The 23805-nt window shown below is 35.7% G+C and overlaps 2 protein-coding genes across 2 annotated transcripts; one reads left to right on the top strand and one right to left on the bottom strand.

Moving 5' to 3' along the window:
- Positions 1-9357: 9357 nt before the first annotated feature.
- Positions 9358-18200, top strand: LOC132036567 (uncharacterized). The gene is made up of 2 exons (XM_059426925.1): positions 9358-11908; positions 17929-18200. The coding sequence occupies exon 1, from the start codon at positions 9541-9543 to the stop codon at positions 11866-11868; it is 2328 nt and encodes a 775-aa protein (XP_059282908.1). The 5' UTR covers positions 9358-9540; the 3' UTR covers positions 11869-11908; positions 17929-18200.
- Positions 18201-20880: 2680 nt separating this feature from the next.
- Positions 20881-22918, bottom strand: LOC132037126 (basic leucine zipper 61-like). Its single transcript, XM_059427585.1, has 4 exons — positions 22169-22918; positions 21668-21758; positions 21405-21531; positions 20881-21062 (listed from the first exon to the last, which is right to left on the bottom strand). The coding sequence occupies exons 1-4, from the start codon at positions 22735-22737 to the stop codon at positions 20908-20910; spliced, it is 942 nt and encodes a 313-aa protein (XP_059283568.1). The 5' UTR covers positions 22738-22918; the 3' UTR covers positions 20881-20907.
- Between the last annotated feature and the right edge of the window lie 887 nt (positions 22919-23805).

The following is a 23805-nucleotide window of genomic DNA, read 5'->3' on the forward strand; positions in this document are numbered from 1 at the left end:
TTTTCTCTAGTCCAAGTGAGTATATATGTTGGATATATACTTCTTTGGTAAAAACTTAGGGAATTTTACATTGTATGCCAATTATGGCAAAATATTTACCCATTTTAGCCCATCTTTTTTTAATTACCCGCTATAGCCATATTTTTCCTCTTCAGTTTTTTACTAGTCTTATACATTATTATACACTTTTATACAAGGTTTATAAATTGTCTGCAGTAGATGTATGAAGTTATATATTGTTGTATAATATTGTATACTCGTCTTATACATTATTATAAACTTTTATAAAAGGTGTATATATTGTCTACAGTAGGTGTATAAAGTTGTATATTATTGTATAAAGGTGAATATTCAAGTTGGGCCATGAAATGTTGGGCTGTAGGTTTGTAATTTAAAATATGGGCTATGAATAAGTAATTTTGACCCATAAATTGTTTATAAGTGAAATTTTCTCAAAAACTTATGTATGGAGTATCTATATCAAAATAATGACTCTAAGGCGTATGTCATATATATATATATATATATATATATATATATATTCGAGTTTGTAACTTTTTTAACCCAAAAAGTGTCAAAAGGCACCAAAATACCCCACTAAAAAATAAATAACCAAACTACCTTTTGCACACTAAATTAGTGTGCAATAGGACCACAGTGTAAATTTACACTTTGGCCCTATTGCGCACTAATTTAGTGCGCAATCTTTTCACCGAAAACCCCAGGCCCTTTATTCAAACAAAATAGTTTTGAAATTCACGTTTTTTCCGTACTTTGACCAAAGATTAGTCATTTTTAAAAATGTCTGAATATCAATAATATATATAGAACCTAATATCTTTTTTCTGCGAATAATAATGTAGGCTCAACGCATCAAGTATACATGTACGTTTGGATAGTCATTTTAGGGGTTGTAAAGTGTCCTGAAGTAAGTTTTGTTTGTTTGGAAACTTGTTATCTTTAGGTTTAAGTGTTTTATTTTATAGGGTTTTAATTAATTAAGGACGTCGCACGAGTTATTATTAAACAACAATAAAAACTAAGATAACTAATTATCATTAAGAAAATAATACAAAAAAAATATATAATATTAACATAAAATGTACATTTTATTTGCAAATACACAATTTTCATACCCCTAGGTCCCACATGTGGGAGGCTTTAGAATAACCTTACGCCTAAGGCGAACCCCACCACCCCCACCACTCTCACTATCATCTCCATCCCCCCTTTTCCTCTTAATCTGTACACGCTGTATGGCGTGATCAACCTGCGTTCTCTTCCTAGGGGGCTTGTTCAAAACATGCTTCACATAGGAGACGATGGTGGCCGAAATGTGAGTCTCAGGAGATGACTCAATCTCAACAGGAGACGAGTCCACAGGCGCAGAAGACTCAATTTAGTTTAGATTTATGCTAAACTAAACATGGAATAACATATAAACAATTAATAAATACATTATTTTATTGTAAAAAATCAAACCTGTGTGTCGACGGGCTCCTGAGATGGCTGCCTAGAGGGCTCATGAGCTGGCTCCTCAGCGGTCTCCTGAGTGAGCTCCAGAGCCGGAGATGTAGATGGTGCGGAGCGATAGAACGTGTTCACGGGTGCGGAAAGAATGAACTCGAAATAACATATAAACAATATAGTTTAGTTTTATGCTAAACTAAACATAAAATAGCATATAAACAATTAATTTAATACATTATTTAATTGTAAAAAATCAAATTTGTGTGTCGACGGGCTCCTGAGATAGGTGGCTAGAGGGCTTCTGAGATGGCTCCTCAGCGGTCGCCTGAGCGGGCCCCGGAGCAGGAGATATGTTGAACTCCTCGAATAAGAAATCAAAGTCCAGCACCGTGCCACCCTATAGATCACGAACTGGCCACTCACCCTTTGGATGATGAACTGGCGACTGTGCAAGCGATGGCCAGAACATGTGATTTGAAAATAAATCCGGTGTATATACAGGTGTCGACGGACGCTCTGAAGTCGACGAGATCTTTGAAGTCGACGGCCGGCAAGAAGTCGACGGATCTCTGAAGTCGACAGCCGGCGAGAAGTCGACAGAGGCTGCTAGGCTGGAGCTGGAGCTGGTATATGGTAGTCAGGCTCATCTACTAGACCACAACCCCCTCTGGCCCCACCCCCTCTGTGACCAGCCTCTCTGGCCCTACCACCTCAGCCACCAGCCCCTCCGCCCCTACCCTTTCGGCCACCAGCCCCTCTGGCACGACCACGACCACCCTCTGCCTGATGCGAGACTGTAGAACAGGCTCGTCGACACGTTCGAGCTCCTGCCCCTGCTGCATACCACCATCGGCAAGCTGAACCATCCGCGCTGCATATTTTGCTGTCTTGGGGGCATCCATATGGTCCAAGCTCTCCCCACGCATCATCTGTACGGTCCGTATCTGCATTTGTTGGCAAATATTAATGATTGAATAAATTTGTAACTTAATACATAAAACGATTAATTAAGTTTCAGACTAATAAAACTTACCAATACCTCATACTGTCCTGCGAGATTTACATATCCTCGGCCATCTGCACGAGACCTCGCGGGGTTGCCAATCAAGCTGCGCGTGATCCGCATATACCACGGCATGTACATCTGGACCAGAGTCGCATGTCCGACCACCGCTAGCGTCCCCCCACTCTAATCCTAACGGTGGACTTAGAGTTGCATAAATGCCCGCCATGCATCAGTAACGGCTGTACGCTCGTTCCACATATTATGGTCATGCTCCCAAGCAGCCTGCTCAGGTAAATCCCGTACATGGCCTAACCATCGTAAGACGCGGCCGATCGCGTGATCCTCAACGATGTCCATATGTATCAACGGACATCGCGACCTCCACGAGGGCTCACCAGTCCTACAAAACATCGGCAGATGATTCAAAATCCGATCATACGGCGTCCATATAAAAGGCTGTAAAAGCAATTGAATTAGTTAACAATAAAGACTAAAATAGTAAAAATAAAATAAAAAATAACATAGTAATGTTAAATAAAAAAAACTTACCATGTCCGACATCATACGATCTAATTGATCCCTGAACAGGAGAATACTGTGGTGCGTATCCATATCTGGGATAACGCCTCCTCTCGTCCATCTCCACGCATATGGCATCGCCTCATCAATATGGGCGAGCGGAGGGGCAGCAACTATGGGCTGAAAAAGGCTCATCCTTGTCCATACCTATATCTGAAAGGGTCATTAATTTTTTTTTATTAGTAGTCGTTTAAAAAAGCTATATTTAGAATAAAATTACACACACTTAAATATAGTAGCTGGAGGAGCGGGCAAAATACAGCGACATCGGTCCTCACGCCCATAGACGCTCGACAGAATCCACAATGCATGAAAGCCAGAACAGCAGCGCCCCAACTGTAACATCCCAACTCGCCCAGATGCTCCAGAAAGGGCAAATACCTCAAGCTCACGTGGGAATCCGATGTGTTCGGGAACAGGATGCCCCCGAATATGACGAGGAGGTATAGACGAACACGTCGGTCAATGGCAACCTGATGTGTGTCCTATGTAATTGGATGTTGCATGTCTACGAGGCGCAAGTGATCAAAGAGGGAATGCATCGACAACCGACTCTGTCCCCATATATCATGCGGCGCTGGCACGAAAGCAGTGAGCCTAGTCAACTCCTGCCGATATGACGGCCTCCGCTGAGGCTCTGCAATATACAAAACGCGTCCATCGACCTGGAGACCATAAAGGACCTCCACGTCCTGAAGGGTGATGGTGGCCTCACCAGTGCGGAGATTAAATGTATGGATCTCTGGTCGCCATCGCTCAATCATGGCCGTCACAAGAGCCCTGTCATGCTGTATGCGACCCGCAGCGACGCAACTGTAGATACCGCCTTGATATAGTATCTCTAAGACACGAGGATGTGGGGGTCGAGCTGTTAAAATATCCCATGCTTGTTCCATAAACTTAGAACGAACCAAGCGGGTGAGATCTACATCCGAATACCATACTAGTTGGGACCTATGTTGTTGCTGTAGATAAATTACCTCTGGCTCGAAGGGCCCCGGATGAAGGCGAGTGGGATCCATGGAGGTGTCGTATCTGTTTTACGCATTTTTAATTAATCATTAACATGTAATATTAATTATGTAATCTTTTATCGAAAAATTATACTAAGGATGTTCAATCCTAAACTAAGGATTAAATAGAATTAACTAACAAATATTGTCTTAAGGATATTAAAACCTAAACTAAGGATGTTTAATTATACTAACTAACTAAGACTTTAACGGGAAATTATATTTGCTATCTAAATTTGTGAATTAATAATTGTTAATTAACTATTATACTAACTACAATTAACTTACTAATATTACATTAATGCTTTTTTAAATCTTAAACTAAGGATATTCAAACCTAACCTAAGGATTAAATAGAATTAACTAACAAATATTATCTTAAGGATATTAAGACCTGAACTAAGGATGTTCAATTACACTAACTAACTAAGACTTTAACGAAAAATTATATTAACTATCTAAATTTGCGAATTAATAATTGTTAATTAATTATTATAGTAATTACAATTAACTAACTAATATTACATTAATGCTATTTTAAATCTTAAACTAAGGATGTTCAAACCTAACCTAAGGATTAAATAGAATGATTAACAAATATTATATTAAGGAAATTAAGACCTAAACTAAGGATGTTCAATCCTAAACTAAGGATGTTCAATCCTAAATTAACAAATATTTCATAAATAAAAATATAAAGATTAACAATTCATTATAATACAAACAATTAGCTAGAAAATAATTAACAAATAAACAATTAATTAATGAAACTATTAACAAATATTTAATTACTAATTAAAAAATAAACAATTAGTTAATCCGACAATTAAGAAATACGAAATAAATAATCAACAAATAAACAATTACCTAACAAACAATTAAAAATTAATTTAAATAAATGAAAAAAAGGGTAGTGGACTGCCCATTTGCGCACAAAAAAAGCGTGCAATGTTCCCCCCCCCATAATCCACAACTATTACACAACAATCATGCTTAGGATAGTAATATATTTAACAATGTAATACAAAATTCGTAGTGAAATACCTAGAATGAAGGTGGTTTTTAATTTTTGAAATCGAGTTTTAAGCCGCTTTATTTCGAAATCAAACCTTTGAAACTTGTTTCTTGCCTTGAATATACCAAGATTATTAACTTTTGGGGTAGCCCAACTTTTTTTTTTTTTTTTGACTTATATAAGCTGTTTTCAGCTTATAAGCTGTTTTTTTTTTAAGCTAAGCCAAACGGGGCAACTTATTTTTTTGGACTTATTTTAAGCACAAAATGGCTTATAAGTTGACCAGCCAAACACTCAAAAAAGTGAAAGTTTTTATGTTCGTTTTCAACAACTTATAAGCTAAGCCAAATGGGCTCTTAGTATGATTAAATGTTATGTATTCTTACTTTAAATTATAACTGCTAAAATTAAATTGTTTGGTTTGATGTAAACGCCAGATAAGTATTTACCCTTCTTAATTATTATACGAGTAAAACGAGATTGGACAAAGTTTGTTCCTTAGATGCTCCTTCCAACCCAAGCTTTATCCAGAATTCTGATAGTTTTTAATGATCAATGTTTTGAGAAGTTAGTCATTTTATTTTTCTAATTCAAGTGGAAAAAGGGAATAGTTCGATCAGAGAGAGCTAGTTAAGTTATATAGTAAATAAGAGAAGCAAAATGTGCATGCCATGATGAAATCAGAAAATAAAAGATTGAATATAACTTAATTATGCAGGAAATCATTTGAATAAATTAAAAAACTTAAAGTAGCCAATCAAAATAAAAGGTTTTTCATTTTCAATGCTCGAACCTGAGTCTAGTTAAGGATGGAGTAATGTCAACGCACTGATTTTCCATTAATTGTGATGGAAATCAAAACATAGCATGTGCTTCTCATAGAATGACAAATTTGAAAGTTGAATTCCTATCAATGTAATAAATGGAGCACCTCCAAGTTCCAGCTCTAATTATAACTTCCATCTGAAATATATGCACAAGTTTATGAGAAGAGAGCAGCAGACCCATGTATTTTTGGGATTATGAGAGGAGAGCAAGAGATTCATGTATTGTTGGGATAGTTATATAAAGAGATCCATGTGTTGTTGCAATTTGCAAGATTTACTTTAAACAGAATTTGGAAAGTAGCTGGACCAAAAAAATGGAAAAAGAAAGAAATAGAGAGAGAAATAGGCAGCTGGGACTTTGGCCTCTTTTTTCTGAAAGTAGTACCCAAAATTCCACTTGGTAAAATATGAGAGGAATTCATACAAGTATTGTCTGCCACCTCATAGTTGTGCCTCTAACACCATAATATTTTCATGTATCATAGGCCATTGGGAGTCGAGTTCTCTAGTCCAAAATCCTGAATCATAGGCCCTTTAATTCCCTAGACCAAACAATCATAAACCATAGGCCCTCGAGAGTTAAGTTCCCTAGAATCATCCTGAACCATAGGCCCTCGGGAGTTAAGTTCCCTAGACCAAACAATTAGATACCAACTGATATGTATAATATACGGTACAAATAATCATATCATTAACTAGTGTTATGAAAGACCAGTCAAATAATGCATATAAGAATGTCAAATATCCCTAGCATGATATAGTAGTAAATCCCTAGGATGCCATGCTCAGTTTACAGGAAATCATTCAAAAGTCATGCCGGAATATCATAGAGTTCACGGTATTAAATGTTGAAAACAATTGAAATGATTTTATAGAAGAATAACTCAAAGTCACAAGATTCGTCATAAAATAAATATACATGACCTAGTACGCGCTCGCTCCACAATGTACAAGGTGTTTGAAAATTAAATAATGCAATTTCTAAATCATGACTTCGGAAAGCAAGTATTCAAGGAGTTTAAGTCTCACTTGTCTTGAAAAAATTGTAAACCTTTGCTTCAAACCTTCACTTGAATCGCCAAACGTCAAACCTTCACTTGAATCGCCAAACCTTGTTAATATGATTTTCAATGACCTCAACCTATTCTCAAAATCATGAATAACGGGTCCAAATTAGTATAGGAGAACCTTTCTCATAATTTTAGGAAGTCTTAATGTTAAAGTCAACTCTTGGTCAACGCAAATATTGAGCTTCGTCAACATAATCAAAACCCGGGAAAAAATTCATGAATAGTTTACCCATAAGTCAACGATTCCAAATAAATGTCTAGTTTCTCATTCGGAGTGCCATTCCATCCTCAAATCTCAAATTTGCCAAATTTCAAGCTTAAGGCTAAATCCTAAATTCCACACCTTAAATCATGATTTTAAAGGTGAATACAAAACATACCCATGTAATTCATATATATATATTAATACCCATATCCAAAACGATAAAAATCACGAAACAAGGCATATTAATACCTTTTCTACAGTATTTAGAATTTAATATTAGCATGTTGTTTACTCTGCTTTCTCCTTCAGATTGTGGACAAATAAAGCATCCACTTTGTTGCTTTACCCAAAGCCCTCAAGCAATTCTTGCCATAGTAAAAGAAGTAAACCAGCAATGTTCTCCTTCTCACTAAAATGCCGCAGTCCAACTCACGAAACCACCCCTGTAGCTTTTCTCTTTAAGAGAACCCAACAAATACCATTTCTAGTCCATTCTTTTAATTAATTCTAGGATCTGCTATGTAATAATTAAGCTTTTTTTTTTTTTGCGCTGATTACCGTTCTTTTGGGGTGATCTTTAATTTTTGTCCCTCAAATTGCAGGTGTTTAAGTTTTGCCCTTCGCTTAAAAAGGTAGCCGAAAATACCATGAAGTTCTAGATTTGAACCCACGCTCAGTCCAAAAAAAAAAAATTTGCACGACAAGGCTTGCCAAAAAGTTCTGCCTTATGCAGCAGACTTTGCCAAAAAGTCTGCCCTATAAGGCAGAACTTTTTCTTAAGGCATAGATTTTGCCTAATTTTATCAATTCCAATAAATTAATCAAATTCTAAATTTGATTCAGATAGGAATCCAGAAAGGTGGTTGGTAGATTTTTGTCATTCACAAAAGCGAATAATTTAAACCTAAAATCCTAAAATGAAAAAGATTCTCTTGATTCATTTCTCGATCTAATCGATACATTATTGATTTAGTATTTTCTATTTGGATCTTCACTGGTATTTTCAATAGGACAAAGACTGGCCATTGATTTATCTAGCCCACACCTGCGTTTGAACTCCTTCTTAAACAACATCGAATTAAACTACTATCTTTCCATAGAGTTTTCTTCCCCCCTATATGCATGAAAATACAATAGATGAATAGTCATTCGCTATAAAATTATTTATTTGAATATCTTATTTCCTATCAAACTAAGCATAGAAATCCAATCACTAGGATTATTAACTAATAAGGATTGTGAGAATTAGAAAAAAATTCTCAATATGGGGAACACTTCACTATATATTAATATGTTGGAACCCCTTTTTATTATTAAAAATAATATAATAATATAATTTTTTATAAAGGGCTGCTTCTCCTATGTCGTATCAAATTCGCATAGAAAAAAAGAGATTTGTCCTCTCCTATAAAGAAATCAAAAAAGATTTTTTTTGTAAAATCTCGTCTAATACTAATATCCCCATAAGATAATTTTTTTCTTAAGGCATAACTAAAAGTGTGCCTTATAAGGCAGTACTTCTGTCCTCTCCGACAGACTTTTAGTTATGTCTTAAGATAAAATTTGCTGCATGAGACATAACTTTTTATATAGCTTTGCCTTGCAATTTTTATTTATTTTTATGATTAAGTCAGGATTCAAACCCAAAATCTCAAAATATTTTAGGTGAAGAACAAAAATTAAAGACCAGCAATTTGAGGGCCAAAAACTAAAGACCACCCGCAACGAAGGGCGATCGTGCAAATTGCCATAATTAAGTGGGCTGGCCCACTCCTTTTTCCAAGCATTTGTCACCCAAAAGTTACACACCATCAAGTGTAAAGTGAATTTGGTCAATAACAAATAAATGTACCTAAAAGTCTCACTCATTTTCTTTTGGACTAAATGTCTTAATTACCCTTACATAAAAATATATAAGTGATAGTGAAAAAGCAATATTAAGAAAAATAATATAAAAGTTTAGAGAAAACATCATATAATAATTCTACAAAATCGACATAAAAAAAAAGAAGCAAACATTTCTGAAAATTCATTAAAAAAAAAAAAAAAAAAGAATGTCATAAATATGAGGATGACAAATGTAATATCAATCAACTAAAAAAAAAAACAAAAAAAAAAAAAAACTAGTTGAATCATTAATATGAATCATTTCAAAATGAAATTATTGTTTGAATCCTGATCCGAGCCCATTTCCAAAGAGAAAGACAAGAAAAGAAAATAAAAGGACGGAAAAAAAAAAATCAAGGAAAAAACCCTGCTACTCTTAACAAGAAGTAGCTCATTCTCCCAAAAAAATCAAAATTCGATCCTTCAAAAACCTTCATTTCTCTCCACTATATAGATAGATAGATAGATATGTCTGCCTCTTCAGATTCCCCAAATCAAGAACAAACCATCGATGATTCCAGCCCAAAAGAACCACAAAAGGAAAACCAAGAAATTCAAGATTCTCAACCCCAAACCTTGGAACCCCATAGTTCCACAAACCAAGAAAAACCCATTTCCAGTACACAAAATCAAGAAACCCCACAAGTGAATCTTGATGAAAACCCCCAAGAAAACCCTGATCAAGAAACTGTTGACAAAGACCTAGAAAACCCTCATTGTTCTTTAACTGTGGTTTTACCTATTGAAGACCCTTTGGTAAGTGTCCCTGATCCTCCATTAATGTCACCTACTAATACCCACAAGCGAAATAAGCGCAAGAAGGGTAAATGTAGTACAAAAAAGTTACAAGCTATTGAAAAAAAGTTGTTAACACTTAAGGAAAACCTAAAGCCTGTTCCTTTTTTCCCTTCCAAGATTCTTGATTTTGATAGGCATGAGAAGTTACTTAGGCGTTTAGGGTTATGGGAATTTGTGCATATAGAGTTTGATAGTGATTTAAGGGTGGATTTGATTGCACAGTTGATTGCTACTTATGATTCCAAAATGAGGTGTAGTTATGTTAATGATTTTAGGATTGCGGTTAATAGGGCTGATTTAGGACGGGCGCTTAAGTTGCCTGTGAAGAAGGAGAAAGGTAGTGTTGATTTTCTGGATTTGGATGATGATCCGTTGTCGGAGGAGTCGATAAGTTTTCTTGAGGATTTTGTGTCGATTTGGGTGCTTTTGCATGAGGATATGTGGATAATGCCTAATGAGGTGTTGAATTGGACTAAGACGATAAAAGATGGGCATCCTGAGAAAGTGGATTGGGCTGGATTGTTTTGGTTCATGGTGGAGAAAGAATTGACACAAGGGGACAATTTAGTGGACTGTTATTATGCTGGACATTTGCAGTACTTGATAAAGTCACAGCGTGAGCAGGTATTGTTTAGTGAAGAGCCGGAAAAGATGGAGCTTGAAGCTGATGTGAAGGAGGAGGATGAAGGAGTTGGCGGCTCAAGCGAAGCTCGAGAATTGGATGGAGCTTTAGGGGAGGAACTGAATATTGAGTTGACTTTGGGGCAGGACGTTGACCACAAGGAAGAGGTGAAGGATGCGGAGATGGTGGATGTTGAGGAAGAACAGGAGGAAGAGAAGGAAGGGGAGGAAGAGAAGGAAGGGGAGACAGAGAAGGTAAGGGAGGAAGAGAAACAGTGGCTTTTTGATGAAAGAACAGATGCAAATCAGCCCTTTTTACAGAGCTGTAAAATGCAGGAAGCAGTGTCTTTGGATAATGATGAGGAGAAGAAAGAAGACCATGAGTTGGCCGATGATGACGCTAATGGTAATGACGATGATGAGGAGGAGGAGGAAGGAGCAGAGAGGCACGAGATTGATGATGGATTTGATGTTATGCCTAGTGACAGTACGCTTGTTGGGGATGGATTGACGGGAAATCTACTTCAAACGATGGAAACTACACAGATGGCATTTACTTCACAGGGGCAACTTGATGAGATGCATACAGGTGGTTCCTTTTTTGGTAGTGGAAGTAAGAGAGAGATCGAGATGGAGCCTGACATGGCACATCATTCTCTCAATGGCAGTAACAAGAGGTTGAGGATTGACGGTGCATGGGACGAGAAGCCATTAGATTTTGGATCATGCATGGAGCAAATGCAGCAGCTAGTGATGAAGGCTAAGATGATGTATGATGCAAAAGAACAGAATGAAGAGCAATTCAACATAAACCAGCAAATTATTCTTAATGAATTGCATAAAAGGGACAGTGTAATCGACCACTTGCATAAGTCTAAATGTGAGGAAATACAGAAAAGAGATGGAGAGATTTGTCGTCTTGAACGGGAGCTTTTTATGATGGGAAATATTTTGGATGGTTACAGGAAGGCGATGAAGGATACTCAGAAGCAGTTCGCTGAGTACAGGAAAAAATTCCAGCTACATGAAGAACCATACTACAAAGATGCTGGTGGAGGTCTAATGTTGAGCAGTGCTGAATTGGAAAAGCTACGCCTCAAGCAAGAGGAAGAAACTCGATCCAATTGCCTGTTTTTGGAACAAAAAGCAAAAGAAGCGGAGGAAGAATATACTGGTCAGTTTGAGAATTTTCTTGATAAGGTTCAGGTGCTGGATAAGAAGTTGACGGGCCTTGAGGATAAAGTGAAGGACCTCAGAGGTGTGAGTGCAAAAAGTAAAGCTCCAGAAAGTGAGGATAAAGTGCCAGAAAGTGAGGATAAAGTTCCTGAGAGTGAGGATAAAATTTCAGAAACTCCCGACTGCCCTCCAAATGAATGAAATGCTTTGCGAAATCTTCAGTTCCATGGTTGAAATGCAGGTAAATGCCAACTTATGGTGCTTTATGATAATCTCCATGCTCCCATGCTCTGCTTTGCATGATGCCTTATTTCAATCTGTCAATTGTGGGAGGTCTTTTTTGTTGCATTTTTCCCCCTTTCTTTATATATGTTGGTCTATTTTTTCTGCAGTTGTCTTTCCCTCTCCACTGTTATGTTGTAGTTTACATGATGCAGATTATTTCAGTTAGGGTAAAACATTTAGACACTACACATGTTGGACACGTCATCAGAAATTCAGAAAATTAAGAAAAGGAGCACTAAACATGTTGGACACTTTACCAAATTGGATGCTTCACACTTTGTAAGAAAACTGGGAATATTAATTGATAGAAAAAAAAACTTTATAAAAATAGAGTAGTTAAAAAAATGCAAAAAGTATACTCCCTCTGTCCCAATTTATGTGGCATTGTTTGGATTTCGAGAGTTAAATAGTTTAATTTTGACCGTGAATTTGGGCATGGAATCTTCAAGTTTTTTGAAATAAAATCCGCATATTTAGAAATGTCGTAAAAAGTACTATAAGTCACAATGATTGACAATTCAAAATATTTACGAGATATATGAAAAACTTATGGTCAAAGAAAAACTTGTTTGAATATCAAAATCCAAAAGATGCCACATAAATTGGGACGGAGGGAGTAGTTTATAATCTATAGAAGTACGAAACGCCCAAACATAGGAAGTACAGAAGAATTAGTGTGTTGGTTCAAGCCTACTTGACATGGCTGTTTGCGTTGTGTCTGAAACCGATACACAGCATCTACATATATATATATATTTTTTTTGTTGAAGTAAGTTATTGCATTAAAAAAGTATCAAGAAGATGCGTGAATGATTACAAATCATATGGTTATAACTCCAAATACTGCAAAAAAAAAACTAGTATGAGCTGGGAGTTAAGAACCAGAAGCAAAAACTCAAGGCTGTTAAGCCACTGAGAGTGAGCTGATAAAATCTAAAAGGGGAATGACATCATTTACACAAACTCCAACTTTCAACAAACTCCAACTAATTCCAGAAATAGCCAAAAACATAATCCAAAGATCAGCTGCCACAGGGCAATGCAGTAACAAATGGTTTACTGTCTCTAGGCTGTTGTGACACATAAAACACCTGCTCACCACTGTAATGTCTCTCTTCATGAGATTGTCCTAGGTTAAGATAGCATTGTAAAGAGCTGTCCAGGTGAAACATTTAACTTAGGGGGGGAGCTTTGTCTTCCAAACCAGCTTCCAGGGCCATGAAGTTGTCACTCCCTCTGCTGCATTCAACTGGTTGTAGCTTGCTTTTACTGTGAAGATGCCTTTCTCTGAATTCCCCCACCTTAAGCTGTCTGGAAGTTGAGGATTCATTGAGTAGTTTGCCAGTAACCTATAAAGATCAGTTAGTTCCTCCAACTCCCAGTCTTGCAAGTTTCTTCTAAGGTGAATATCCCAAATGTTGCCATCTCTATTGTCAGCAACAGATGAGTCAGGTTCTACAGCTAAAAGGAATATCCTGTGGTGAGAGTTTCTGAGGGGTTGATTGGCCACCCACTTGTCTTTCCAGAACTTGACTTTAGAACCATTTCCAATCTTAAAGGATACTTCCCTGAAAAGTCATACTGAAGATTGTTGATATGCATCCAAGGGCCAACACCATGAGGGGCTGTATTCTTTTTGGTGCGCCAATCATCTAGCCTGCCATATTTTGCATTCACCACTTCCTTCCATAAGAGTGTGCCTCTTTGGCCATATCTCCACCACCATTTCAAAAGAAGGGTTTTGTTGTGCTTGCTGAGATCTCTGACTCCCAGACCTCCTTGTTCCTTTGGCATTATGACCTTATCCCATTTGACAAGATGGAATTTATGATCTTCACTGTTTCCTTCCCATGGAAATGCCCTTCTTAGGCCATCCAGCTGCTCCTTTACCTCATAAGGCATTGGAATGAGGGACATCATGTAAGTAGGTATGCTGTCCAATACGCTATTGATTAAAGTCAGCCTTCCTCCCATAGATAGATATTGCATATTCCAATTTACCAGCCTTTTCTCCACCTTCTCCACCACTCCATTCCAAACCTCAGTTGCTTTGTAATTTGCACCCAAAGGAAGGCCCAGATAAGTCGAAGGGAAGGAGCCTATGTCACACCCCAGGATCCCTGCCAAGATATTCAAGTTTGAACTTCATTGACAGGATAAATCTTGCTCTTCATCATGTTAATGTGAAGTCCAGAAATAGCTTCAAATAGCATGAGAGTAAGATTAAGATAAAGAACTTGAAGTGTCTCTGCCCCACAAAAGATCAGGGTATCATCAGCATATACAAGGTGGGAAATTGAGATAGAATTGTTTGGCCTGCTTTCCACCTTGAAGCCCTCAATCCAGTGATTTTCTTTGGCTTTGTCCAGCATGCTGCTCAGACCCTCCATGGCTAGAATGAATAAGAAAGGAGAAAGAGGATCCCCTTGTCTTATTCCTTTTTGAGGAGAGAAAAAACCCACTGGCCCCCTGTTCACCAGAATGGAGTATTTTACAGTTGAAAGACTGTATTTGATCCATTTAATCCATCTATCTCCAAAACCCATTTGCTTCAGCATGTCTAACAGATAGGACCAGCTCACTTTGTCAAAGGCTTTCTCCACATCTAGTTTGCATAAAATCCCAGGTGTTCCTGCTTTCAATCTGCCATCTAGCATTTCATTTGCAATCAAAGAGGCATCAGTGATTTGTCTGTTCTTAAGGAAGGCATTTTGCTCCCCTGACACCAGCTTCCAGATCACTGCTTTGAGCCTCTCAGCTAAAACTTTGGCCAAGATCTTATAAACACTCCCTATGAGACTTATAGGTCTGAAGTCCCTAAGGTGTAAGGCTCCCTTTCTTTTTGGGATAAGAGCTATAAATGAAGCATTGTTGGATTTGACCATGTGGCAATGCTGATGAAAATGGTTGAGAGCTCCCATAATATCATCCTTGATGAAATCCCAAGCACTCTGATAAAAGGCCATTGTGTATCCATCGGGCCGTGGGCTCTTGTCTGGAGCACAAGAGTTGATACACAGCATCTACATATTATTGTCTGTGCTTCAAAGATCTGAAGCTTACAATGAAGCTCGGCACCCTAAGTGGTGCTCCCATCCAAGGGTTTATTGTGCATTTTTCTTACAAGTTAAAGATTGCTGCTTTTTGAAAAATGTAGAACTGTTGTTTGACAGAGGCAGTTCCTTCACCTTTATGCACTTTCCCATCTTTGGATCTCTATTGAGGAAGAATCTTTTCCTCTACAGTGACTGGGTGAAACATTCTCGAACGAATCTACATAAAAGAATTGGAAGTCAGATATTTCAAAATAAATTATTAGAGTATTTGGAGCATATTTAACTATCCAAAAAACATTACCTACTTTGACTAGCACAAATATGGAGAGGTTCTATATGAGTTAAAACACCATTCAAGAGCAAACATGAATACATAGTCGAATGTAGATTAAACTGAAGATTAAAGTAATAGAAAGCAAGGACTTTTTATAGTTAGATTAGGAGATAATTCCAATTAAGTGAATGGGTCTAATTGTTTTTTGGACTGGCTAAAATAGAAAGTAGGTCATTGTGGACGGATATTGCTACAAATGAAGTTCGTCAAAGGTTCTATATGAGTCATAGCTTAATTTGGTGGGTTTTTGCTCTACCATTTCCTTGTTTACCTCACCCTTCAGTTGACTACATTTAATTCTGTAGAATCAAATACTATTTTAACCCATTCTTGTTCATTCGACTAAGCCATTCCTACCATCTTTACAATCTCAATTCCTACCATCTTTACAATCTCAAACCTTTACTTTGCTCTTTCTTTTGGGTGAAATGTGCATTTCGTCATTGCAAAGTTTTAAATCGTATGCATTAATCTTTAATCTTATGTTCGTGTTTTCTTGAAAATTTTACTGTAAAGCATTCAAAACTTGATCATTTGCTTTCTTCAGAACATCTATTTTCTGCCCCAACCGAATCTTCACATTTCCTTTCTATTGGATATTAAGATTTACCTTAAAATTGTAAAATATGCCCTTTTCATTTCTTTTAAAAAAGATAATAGTGAAATGTGTATATTGTCCGCAAGATGTTTATTTTTTTGCTTTTATAAGAACTAGTCTTTACGAATGTGCGTTGCATATTCCCTATCAATTTATCTCACACAAAAAAATGTTAGGTAGCAGTATTACTTGTAATAATATTTTTAATGGGATATGATTTAGTTCTAATGAAGTAGAAAACAAAATTTGAGATATATTGATCCATATCAATATTCCTTAGAAATGTAAAAGAAAAAATAGCTAAAAAATAAATAAGAAAACAAACATGAATTTAACTAAAGATTTGATTGATATCAATTTGTATAGACTTCTAATACCAATCAAGTTTAACTTTCTTTTCAAAAAAAAAAAAGGGAGGAAGCTTTAACTTTAAATTTTAACTATTTGAGATATTGTGCCATATTAATAATTTCTTTAATTTTTAACTATTTGAGATACTTGTGCTATATTGATATTTTATGGGATAATATAATAAATTTACAATCAGTGATAATTACTTTGGTGAAAAATTATTAAAAAACCGGTAAGAAAAATAGATTAAGAATGAACCATAAGCAAAGATCATTTGTTTAACAAATTTCATGAACAAAGTTGCATGGTATTAAAACACAGACACGGTAATAATTAATTCTAAGGTAATTTTTATTTACTAGGTAAATGAGAATGAAAAAGTCCTAAGAAAAAATCCTTCCTATTACAACCAAGATTCCTCAAGTCATTTCCATTACAAATTTTAAAAAATAGTAAATCTCAAAGCCCTAGATATTAGACATTGTTTGAATATTACAGTTTTATCCAATATGGAATAATTTTTAAAAGGAATAATTTAACTTTTAAGGGTATAAATGTCGTTCAATATTTGAAGGATCTTTTGTTCAACCAACATTTATATTCATGCTTTTATAATAATACAGATATAGGAAACCAAGACGAAAGCCTGTTGTATTGAGATTTGAGTTATTGAGAAGTGTGTCCTAAATATTTCTTAAGATGGTCTAGTTAGGAAAGGTGTATCAAAGTGGGAATTGACTAAGTAATGATCTGGACATCTGAGTTCGAGGCTACCACCATTTTTCCGATGATAGTGGTGACAGTGGTGCTCAATGCCACCATATCATCAGAATGTCGTGTAGAACTGTTGTGAAAAGTTTTTGGGAAAAGTTGGAGAAGTAACAACCTGCGGTACCTTTCTCCTGGTTAAAACAGAAAATCTGTAACTTATGAAATATTCTAAACTGCATTGATAGAGTAGTAAGTATGTCATATGAGGAATTACATAAATGTCTGGTTGATTGGCAGTTAGTTCTCTTCGTTAAGCTGTAACCTGTCTGCTCTATGATTTTGCTTTCTTGTCATGGAGTTGTCTTTCATTTGAGATCTTAACCTGCTACATTTCAGCCGTCACTTGTTGCCAAACAGATTTTGAAAGAGAATCTCTTAGTTGCGACCATAACGTTTCATTTCAAAATCACGTCAAACAAAGAAAAGAAAAATAAAATGCATCTACTCTGTCATTTTTCCTCTCGGGTGTTTCAGTGTTAAATTTTTTTAGTAAGTTTCCATACATTATCATGAAATTTTCAAAATTATGTATTATACTTGCAAACCTTAGTAGTAACGCAGCTTTTGACATATCTTTAAACCCATGGGCTGTTCCTGCTAATGGTTATAATAGCTCAAACTAGAAACTGATATGTACCACCATGGATATGTAAAGTAGCATTTTTGGTACAAGTGTTCTCTTATTGTTGGGGACACTACAAAGCAAAAAATGCTGCCGACTTTGCTTTTTCACTCTAAAGATCATTGACCTTCTGCATCGTGTGCATACTTTGGAGTCGGATTTTAGATGTTTTCTGATGTGTATGATGTTTATCTTCCTAATATGCTCATCTTTGTATCTTATAGATTTTACTATGACAATGCAGGTTTTTTGCGGATGTTTTAACTTACATTTGACATGTTGCCCTTATGTTACTTGCTGGAAGGTGGTTATGCAAGCATTTTGAAGAAAGCTTACTATAGCTCAGACTGATTTCTCTAAATATTACTCCTATTTTGGTGCCTTCTTAGTAATGCTTTAGAAATTTCCAAGCACCTGAATTCTGACATTAGGTATTGATGAATGTAGTTCTGTTGTGATTGCTATTGCACAGGGATATGACTTTAGATCTATGTATTATAATGGTACTGACTGATGCATTTGTATGTTCTTGGTTTCCTTGCAGCTTTCAGTCCTCAACCCTTCTAAATGCTTAACAACCACCGCCCCCACCCCCACCCCCAAGCAGACCCCCCAAAAAGAACTTTTTCTAACTCTTCAAAACTTGGTCCATTTTTCTTTGAACTGGTATCTGTTTACTAACAATGTTTAGCCTACACCTACTTTCGATGTGATTTAAAATCAGTTATTTTACAGTACTACTTTTGTTTAGTCATCTCGTATCTGAAAATTTCTGGTCCGGCCTTTTTAGAGTCGCATCGGGTAGCACTAGGACGGGTCAAACATTTATTATCGGAAGGTTTTTCATTTTCAATGCTCGAACCTGAGTCTAGTTAAGGATGGAGTAATGTTAAGCACTGATTTCCCATTAATTGTGATGGAAATCAAAACATAGCATGTGCTTCTCATAGGATGACAAATTTGAAAGTTGAATTCCTATCAATGTAATAAATGGAGCACCTCCAAGTGCCAGCTCTAATTATAACTTCCATCTGAAATGTATGCACAAGTTTATGAGCATGTGCTTGCTCAACTTTCTGATAGCTTTATCGCTTCATTTGCTTTGAATAATTTATCCTTTTGCAACACTTTACTCTTATCCCTTTTCTAATTTTTTTTTGGCTCCCAGAATTCAGATTTTAGAAGTCTTCACCATTGGCTGGCAATCTGAGGCACTTTGTTGACTGGCCAGTGGCCACGACATTGGAATTGTCACTAAATATTGAACTCACTGTAATTTTTCACTTATAAATTTAGATTTAATATTCATTGAAATTAATAGAAATTTCATGTTAACACAGTGCTCTCTCCGGATTAAAAAGAGTGTGCACTTAGTCTTTTTTTTTTTCTTGGGTTAAAAACAGTGTCTGTTTATCAAATCAAGAAAGAAATAACCTTATTTTTTTAGATTTACCTTTATTAAGTGCTATGTGATCGATCCCAATAGCAATTTACTTAGGGGCAATTTAGTCAAATTATCTATTTTTGTCTAGGAATTAGTATTTCCTTAAAGGGTGTGTAATTGGCTAAGTGGACACTCGGTTAGATCCGGAAGGAGTATTAAATTGCATACTAAGAATGAACATAATGAAAGGAAAGGATACATGTAAAACGATACCAACCGGTTGAGATTAAGAGCCTGTTTGGATGGGATTATAACTTAATGGTTTATAAGCCAAAAGTAATAAGTTAGAAGTCCTAACTTATGACTTTTAGCTGATTTTTATTATTTTGATTTAAAAATAAGTGCTTAAAATATTTTTTATCTTACCCAAACACTACAAAAATGCTTAGAAGCTACTTTAGCTTAAAAACACCTAAAATAAGCCCATCCAAACAGGCTCTAAGGTTACATATATTGTCAAGAACCTTTCTAGTTTATATATTTACGTGGCGATAAGTGTGTATAGAAAAATTGCTAAAATTTATCTCAATAGAATTGCAATATTAGAATGAAATGTGCTGAATGAATAGAAACGATTCATACGACCAACTCTAACTAATTTGAACTTAAGACATAAGATAAATAAAATGAAAGGAATATTTACATTTATCAATTTTATTGCTCTCTTGAGAGAGAATACATAGTAACAAGATAAAGAATAACCACTCACAACAAAAGACACTGATAAAAAAGAAAGTGCCATAACCTGACATCAAACAGCTAACTGACAAGTCAAGAATCCCTTTTTCCCCTCTCATACATCCCAATACAAGAACTACACTTGCCCCTTCCAACAATAAAATCTTTTGAAGGTAGTTTGATAGAATTAAAAAAAAAAAAAAGAAAAAAAAGAGAAATTAATGATTGAAAAATAGAAATAATAATAACAATAACAATAATAATAATAATAATAACACACCCATCCCTAAGCAGAAAACAAACTAACTTCTTTATATGGTCCCCTAAAAATGAGAGTTCACTGTAGGAATTCAAGTGACCTTATCTTGTCCCCTCCATAATAAGAAACTTTCTTGGTGGGTCCAAACACCACATGAATCTGCTTAGTGCTTCTCCTCGAGCTACATTCTTCTGTTTTCCTGCAAAAAAAAAAAAAAAAAAAAAAAAAAAAAGGGGCTATTAATTCATTAGTCACTATTAAGAACACATCTATCTTTCTCATCGTAAGTTATTATTTCCCAATACGGAAGTATTTGTACAATTATTTCACATATTAGGATCCATCATCTGTTGGTATCTTTATTAATATTATTATGACATTATTTGTTCTCAATTTTATCTTCTATTTTTCTCTCTCAATATATTCTTGATATTCTGAACATGTTAAGTCTTTTTTTATTAACCATTTTATATTTGGTATCCACGGACCTGATTACTACAGATTTATGCCAAATAAGGCCTATCAAAGAGAAAACACTTCCTACAAGGGATTTCGGTGTTCAAGGCTCGAAACCGAAGTCTGTGGTTAAAGGTTGGACATAACCCATCCTCTAGCCTGATTAATTAAGATTTGTGCCTCATAGCGCATTGTGAAAAAAGAATTGCTTCCCTATTAGTGGGGTTTTCTGTTCCTTGAGTTCGAACTCAAGGACTTTGATTAAGAGTCAAAAAAAAAAAAAAAAAATCGCATCCCCCTAGACTCATTGATTGTAAACACATGCAAGTCTTACTGAAATGAGTACAAACAAAAGTGTACCTAGCTGAAGGATCAGAATATAGGGATCAGTTGACGAGCTGTTCTTTCTTCTCAGAGCCATTAGCATCAGCAGCTGCTGGTCGTGTCTTTGTTGGCTGATCATTTTCCATCTTCTTTAGGTTCTGTTGGTAATAAATTTCCCTCAGCCTCTCTATTTCTCTCTTCAAGGCTTCTTGATGAGCTATTAAAAAAAAAAAAAAAAAAAAAAAGACAATAACATGAAGATAATGAATTTTACATTTAACAATCATTTGAAACATAGAAGGAAAAAAATCTCAGCTCCCACTAGCTAGAATAGCAGCTAACTAAGACATTGTGTTCGATAGAGGCGTAGCCACAAATAATGAAGGCAGGTAAATTGAGCACCTTTTATCGTAAAATTACAGTGTGTATAATATTTGATTTTACTACTGATGTTGGAGTAGTTGACGTGGAAAGGAACTAAAATAATGAATTAATTGATACAACACAAGTGGATGGAAAAATGAATAGTATACTAGAAGAGTCAAAGAGAAGTTTTTACCATCTTTAAAAATTTTATCTTGGGCAAGAGCTGCGATTCTTTGCTTGAGGACACTATTGTCAACATTTAGAACCAGACGTTGGTGGTCCAGAAATGCAACTCTTGGTGACAATACTGAAACTTCAGCCTTCACAAAACCAGGAAAAAAAAAAAACATAATTGAATTATATAATTAAATACTCAGAAATATCCAAGTTAACAAACAGCTTTAACTTTTAATGTCATTAACTAAAATAAAATTATGTGGTAAACATTTTACATACTTGAAGTGTAGTAACGCTACGTTCTAGCTCCGATATGTACTGTAATTTCCTCACCCGTGACCTTTGTGCCGATTGTCTGTTTGCCAAGATCCTATATGACCACCAATAATTGAAAACAAATCATTATCAGCAATATAATTCTACTATTTTCTTGTTAATACTCCACAACCATTATATAATTCACAATTTTAGACACTGTATTATAATTTTACTATATAAGCTCGAAATTCATGTTCCAAATGCGCACTAAAATTGCTCTAAATTTAGAACCAAAAAATGTTAAAGTATTGCGCATTGATGGGCGATGGCTTAGTCATACAAAAAGGAAATTCTATAAAAGCAGCAAGAAGAATATTGAAAGTTAAAATTGACACTATCATAGCAATAGCGAACATCTATCAAAAGATAATGAAGGTATTCTAAGATGAGCTCAAGGAGAACAGAAATCTCGTGTGAAACAGAAGGTATAATTGCATAATTGGCCAAAAATTTTCTTTTTACCTTTTGATTCTCTTCGGATCAACGATTTTTTCGCTGGAATTATCAGCAGTTGGATTCAGATCAGCAGCATTTTGTTCATCATCAGACTTGCATGAGCTTTCAACTTCTTCAGGTTCAGTCTTAAGCTGCTGTTGCTCCTGAATTTGCTTTTGCTCATGAGTAGACACATTCATTTTCTTATCCTCATTAATGCTGTTATGGTCCGAAGGCGACGAAGGATTGGTGGAGTTGTGTTCAATAGAATTATTCGCAATGTCGTCATTAAACATTGACATAAGTTGTTCATCATCAAATCTCTCGAATTCAGCACTTGTTGTCCTTGTTCCTGAACTTGACAACCTTATTCGGCATTCTTCAACCATAGGAGCTTCAAGAAACGCGATGGAATCGCTTATAGATCTCCGATGAGACCCTCGTTTCGCGGATGAGAAGTCGAGGAATTCGTCTACCCATGACGGGTTGTGGTGGTGACTGATGGTGGTGGTTGTTGTTTCTATATTCTTTTGATGATGTGAAAAATCAGGCCAATTTTGGGTCATGTTTGGTGCTCTAGGAGGTAAATGTGCCATTTCTTTGTAAGAATTGGAAAGAAGCAAAACCAAACTAGAAATGAGAATTGGAAGTGTGTTTTATATAATGAAGATGCGAAGGAAACATGGAATGTTTAGAAAAAAGAACATAAGCTAACACAAGGACACGGTAGTGATGATTATCAACATCATGATATACATATTGTTTTCTTTTTTCTTGACTTAGGGTTTTTTTTTTTCACTTCCTCAGTCTCAAATTATGTGACACACTTTCCTCTTTAATATGTTTAAAAAAAATGTTATCATTATATGAACAATATAACTTTATGAGATATTTACAGCCACACAAATATCTAAAGCTGATTTGAACCACAAATTTCATAAATTTTTCTTTTTTTCTTAAATCCGTGTCAAGTCAAATGGTGTCAAATAAATTGAGATGGACGAAGTATATTGTATGATTTAAAATGAATCTATCAATCTCAACTTTTACTGCAATAATCAAGGAAGTGTGGGTGGGGTTGGGGGGAGTGTGAAGGAGTCACATGGGAAGATTGGGACAGCTATCTACAGCTGGTAGAGAGGTTGAGTCTCGACGGTATTACTGGAAAGTAGCAGTAGTTTAATGTAGAGGAATCAGAAACCACGTGCCCTTGTGACCATCTTCCTCCTTTGCCTTATAAAAAAGCTTCTTAAATTTAACTATATATGAACCCAATAGAAAAAAGGAACCAAAGTCTTTTTTTTTCTTTTTTTCTAGGAGTTAGTTAGAGAAGAAGAAAATTTAACGTGAATAATGGTCTCTTGATTGTCAGCAGGTTGTTCTATAGGACCCATACGATCTATAACAATTTTACAAGGATTAGAAGGATGAAATGATCAGTTAAGTACATACTGTTACAGTTAGTATCAATTAATGTGTTGGTTGAACCAATAAAGTCATTTAATGAAAGTAGTTTTAAAAAGAAGCTACATATATGTTACACCCCGCACTTTCAGTGTTACACCCCGTACCTCAGAGAAGAACTGGTTAAATTTGAATGTAAGTATGTCGAGCTATGGCTAGGTAAAACAACTTTGGAGTGTGAGGAACAAAACATTATTAAG

This window comes from Lycium ferocissimum, chromosome 11 (genome assembly GCF_029784015.1).
Source record: "Lycium ferocissimum isolate CSIRO_LF1 chromosome 11, AGI_CSIRO_Lferr_CH_V1, whole genome shotgun sequence".
NCBI lineage: Eukaryota > Viridiplantae > Streptophyta > Magnoliopsida > Solanales > Solanaceae > Lycium > Lycium ferocissimum.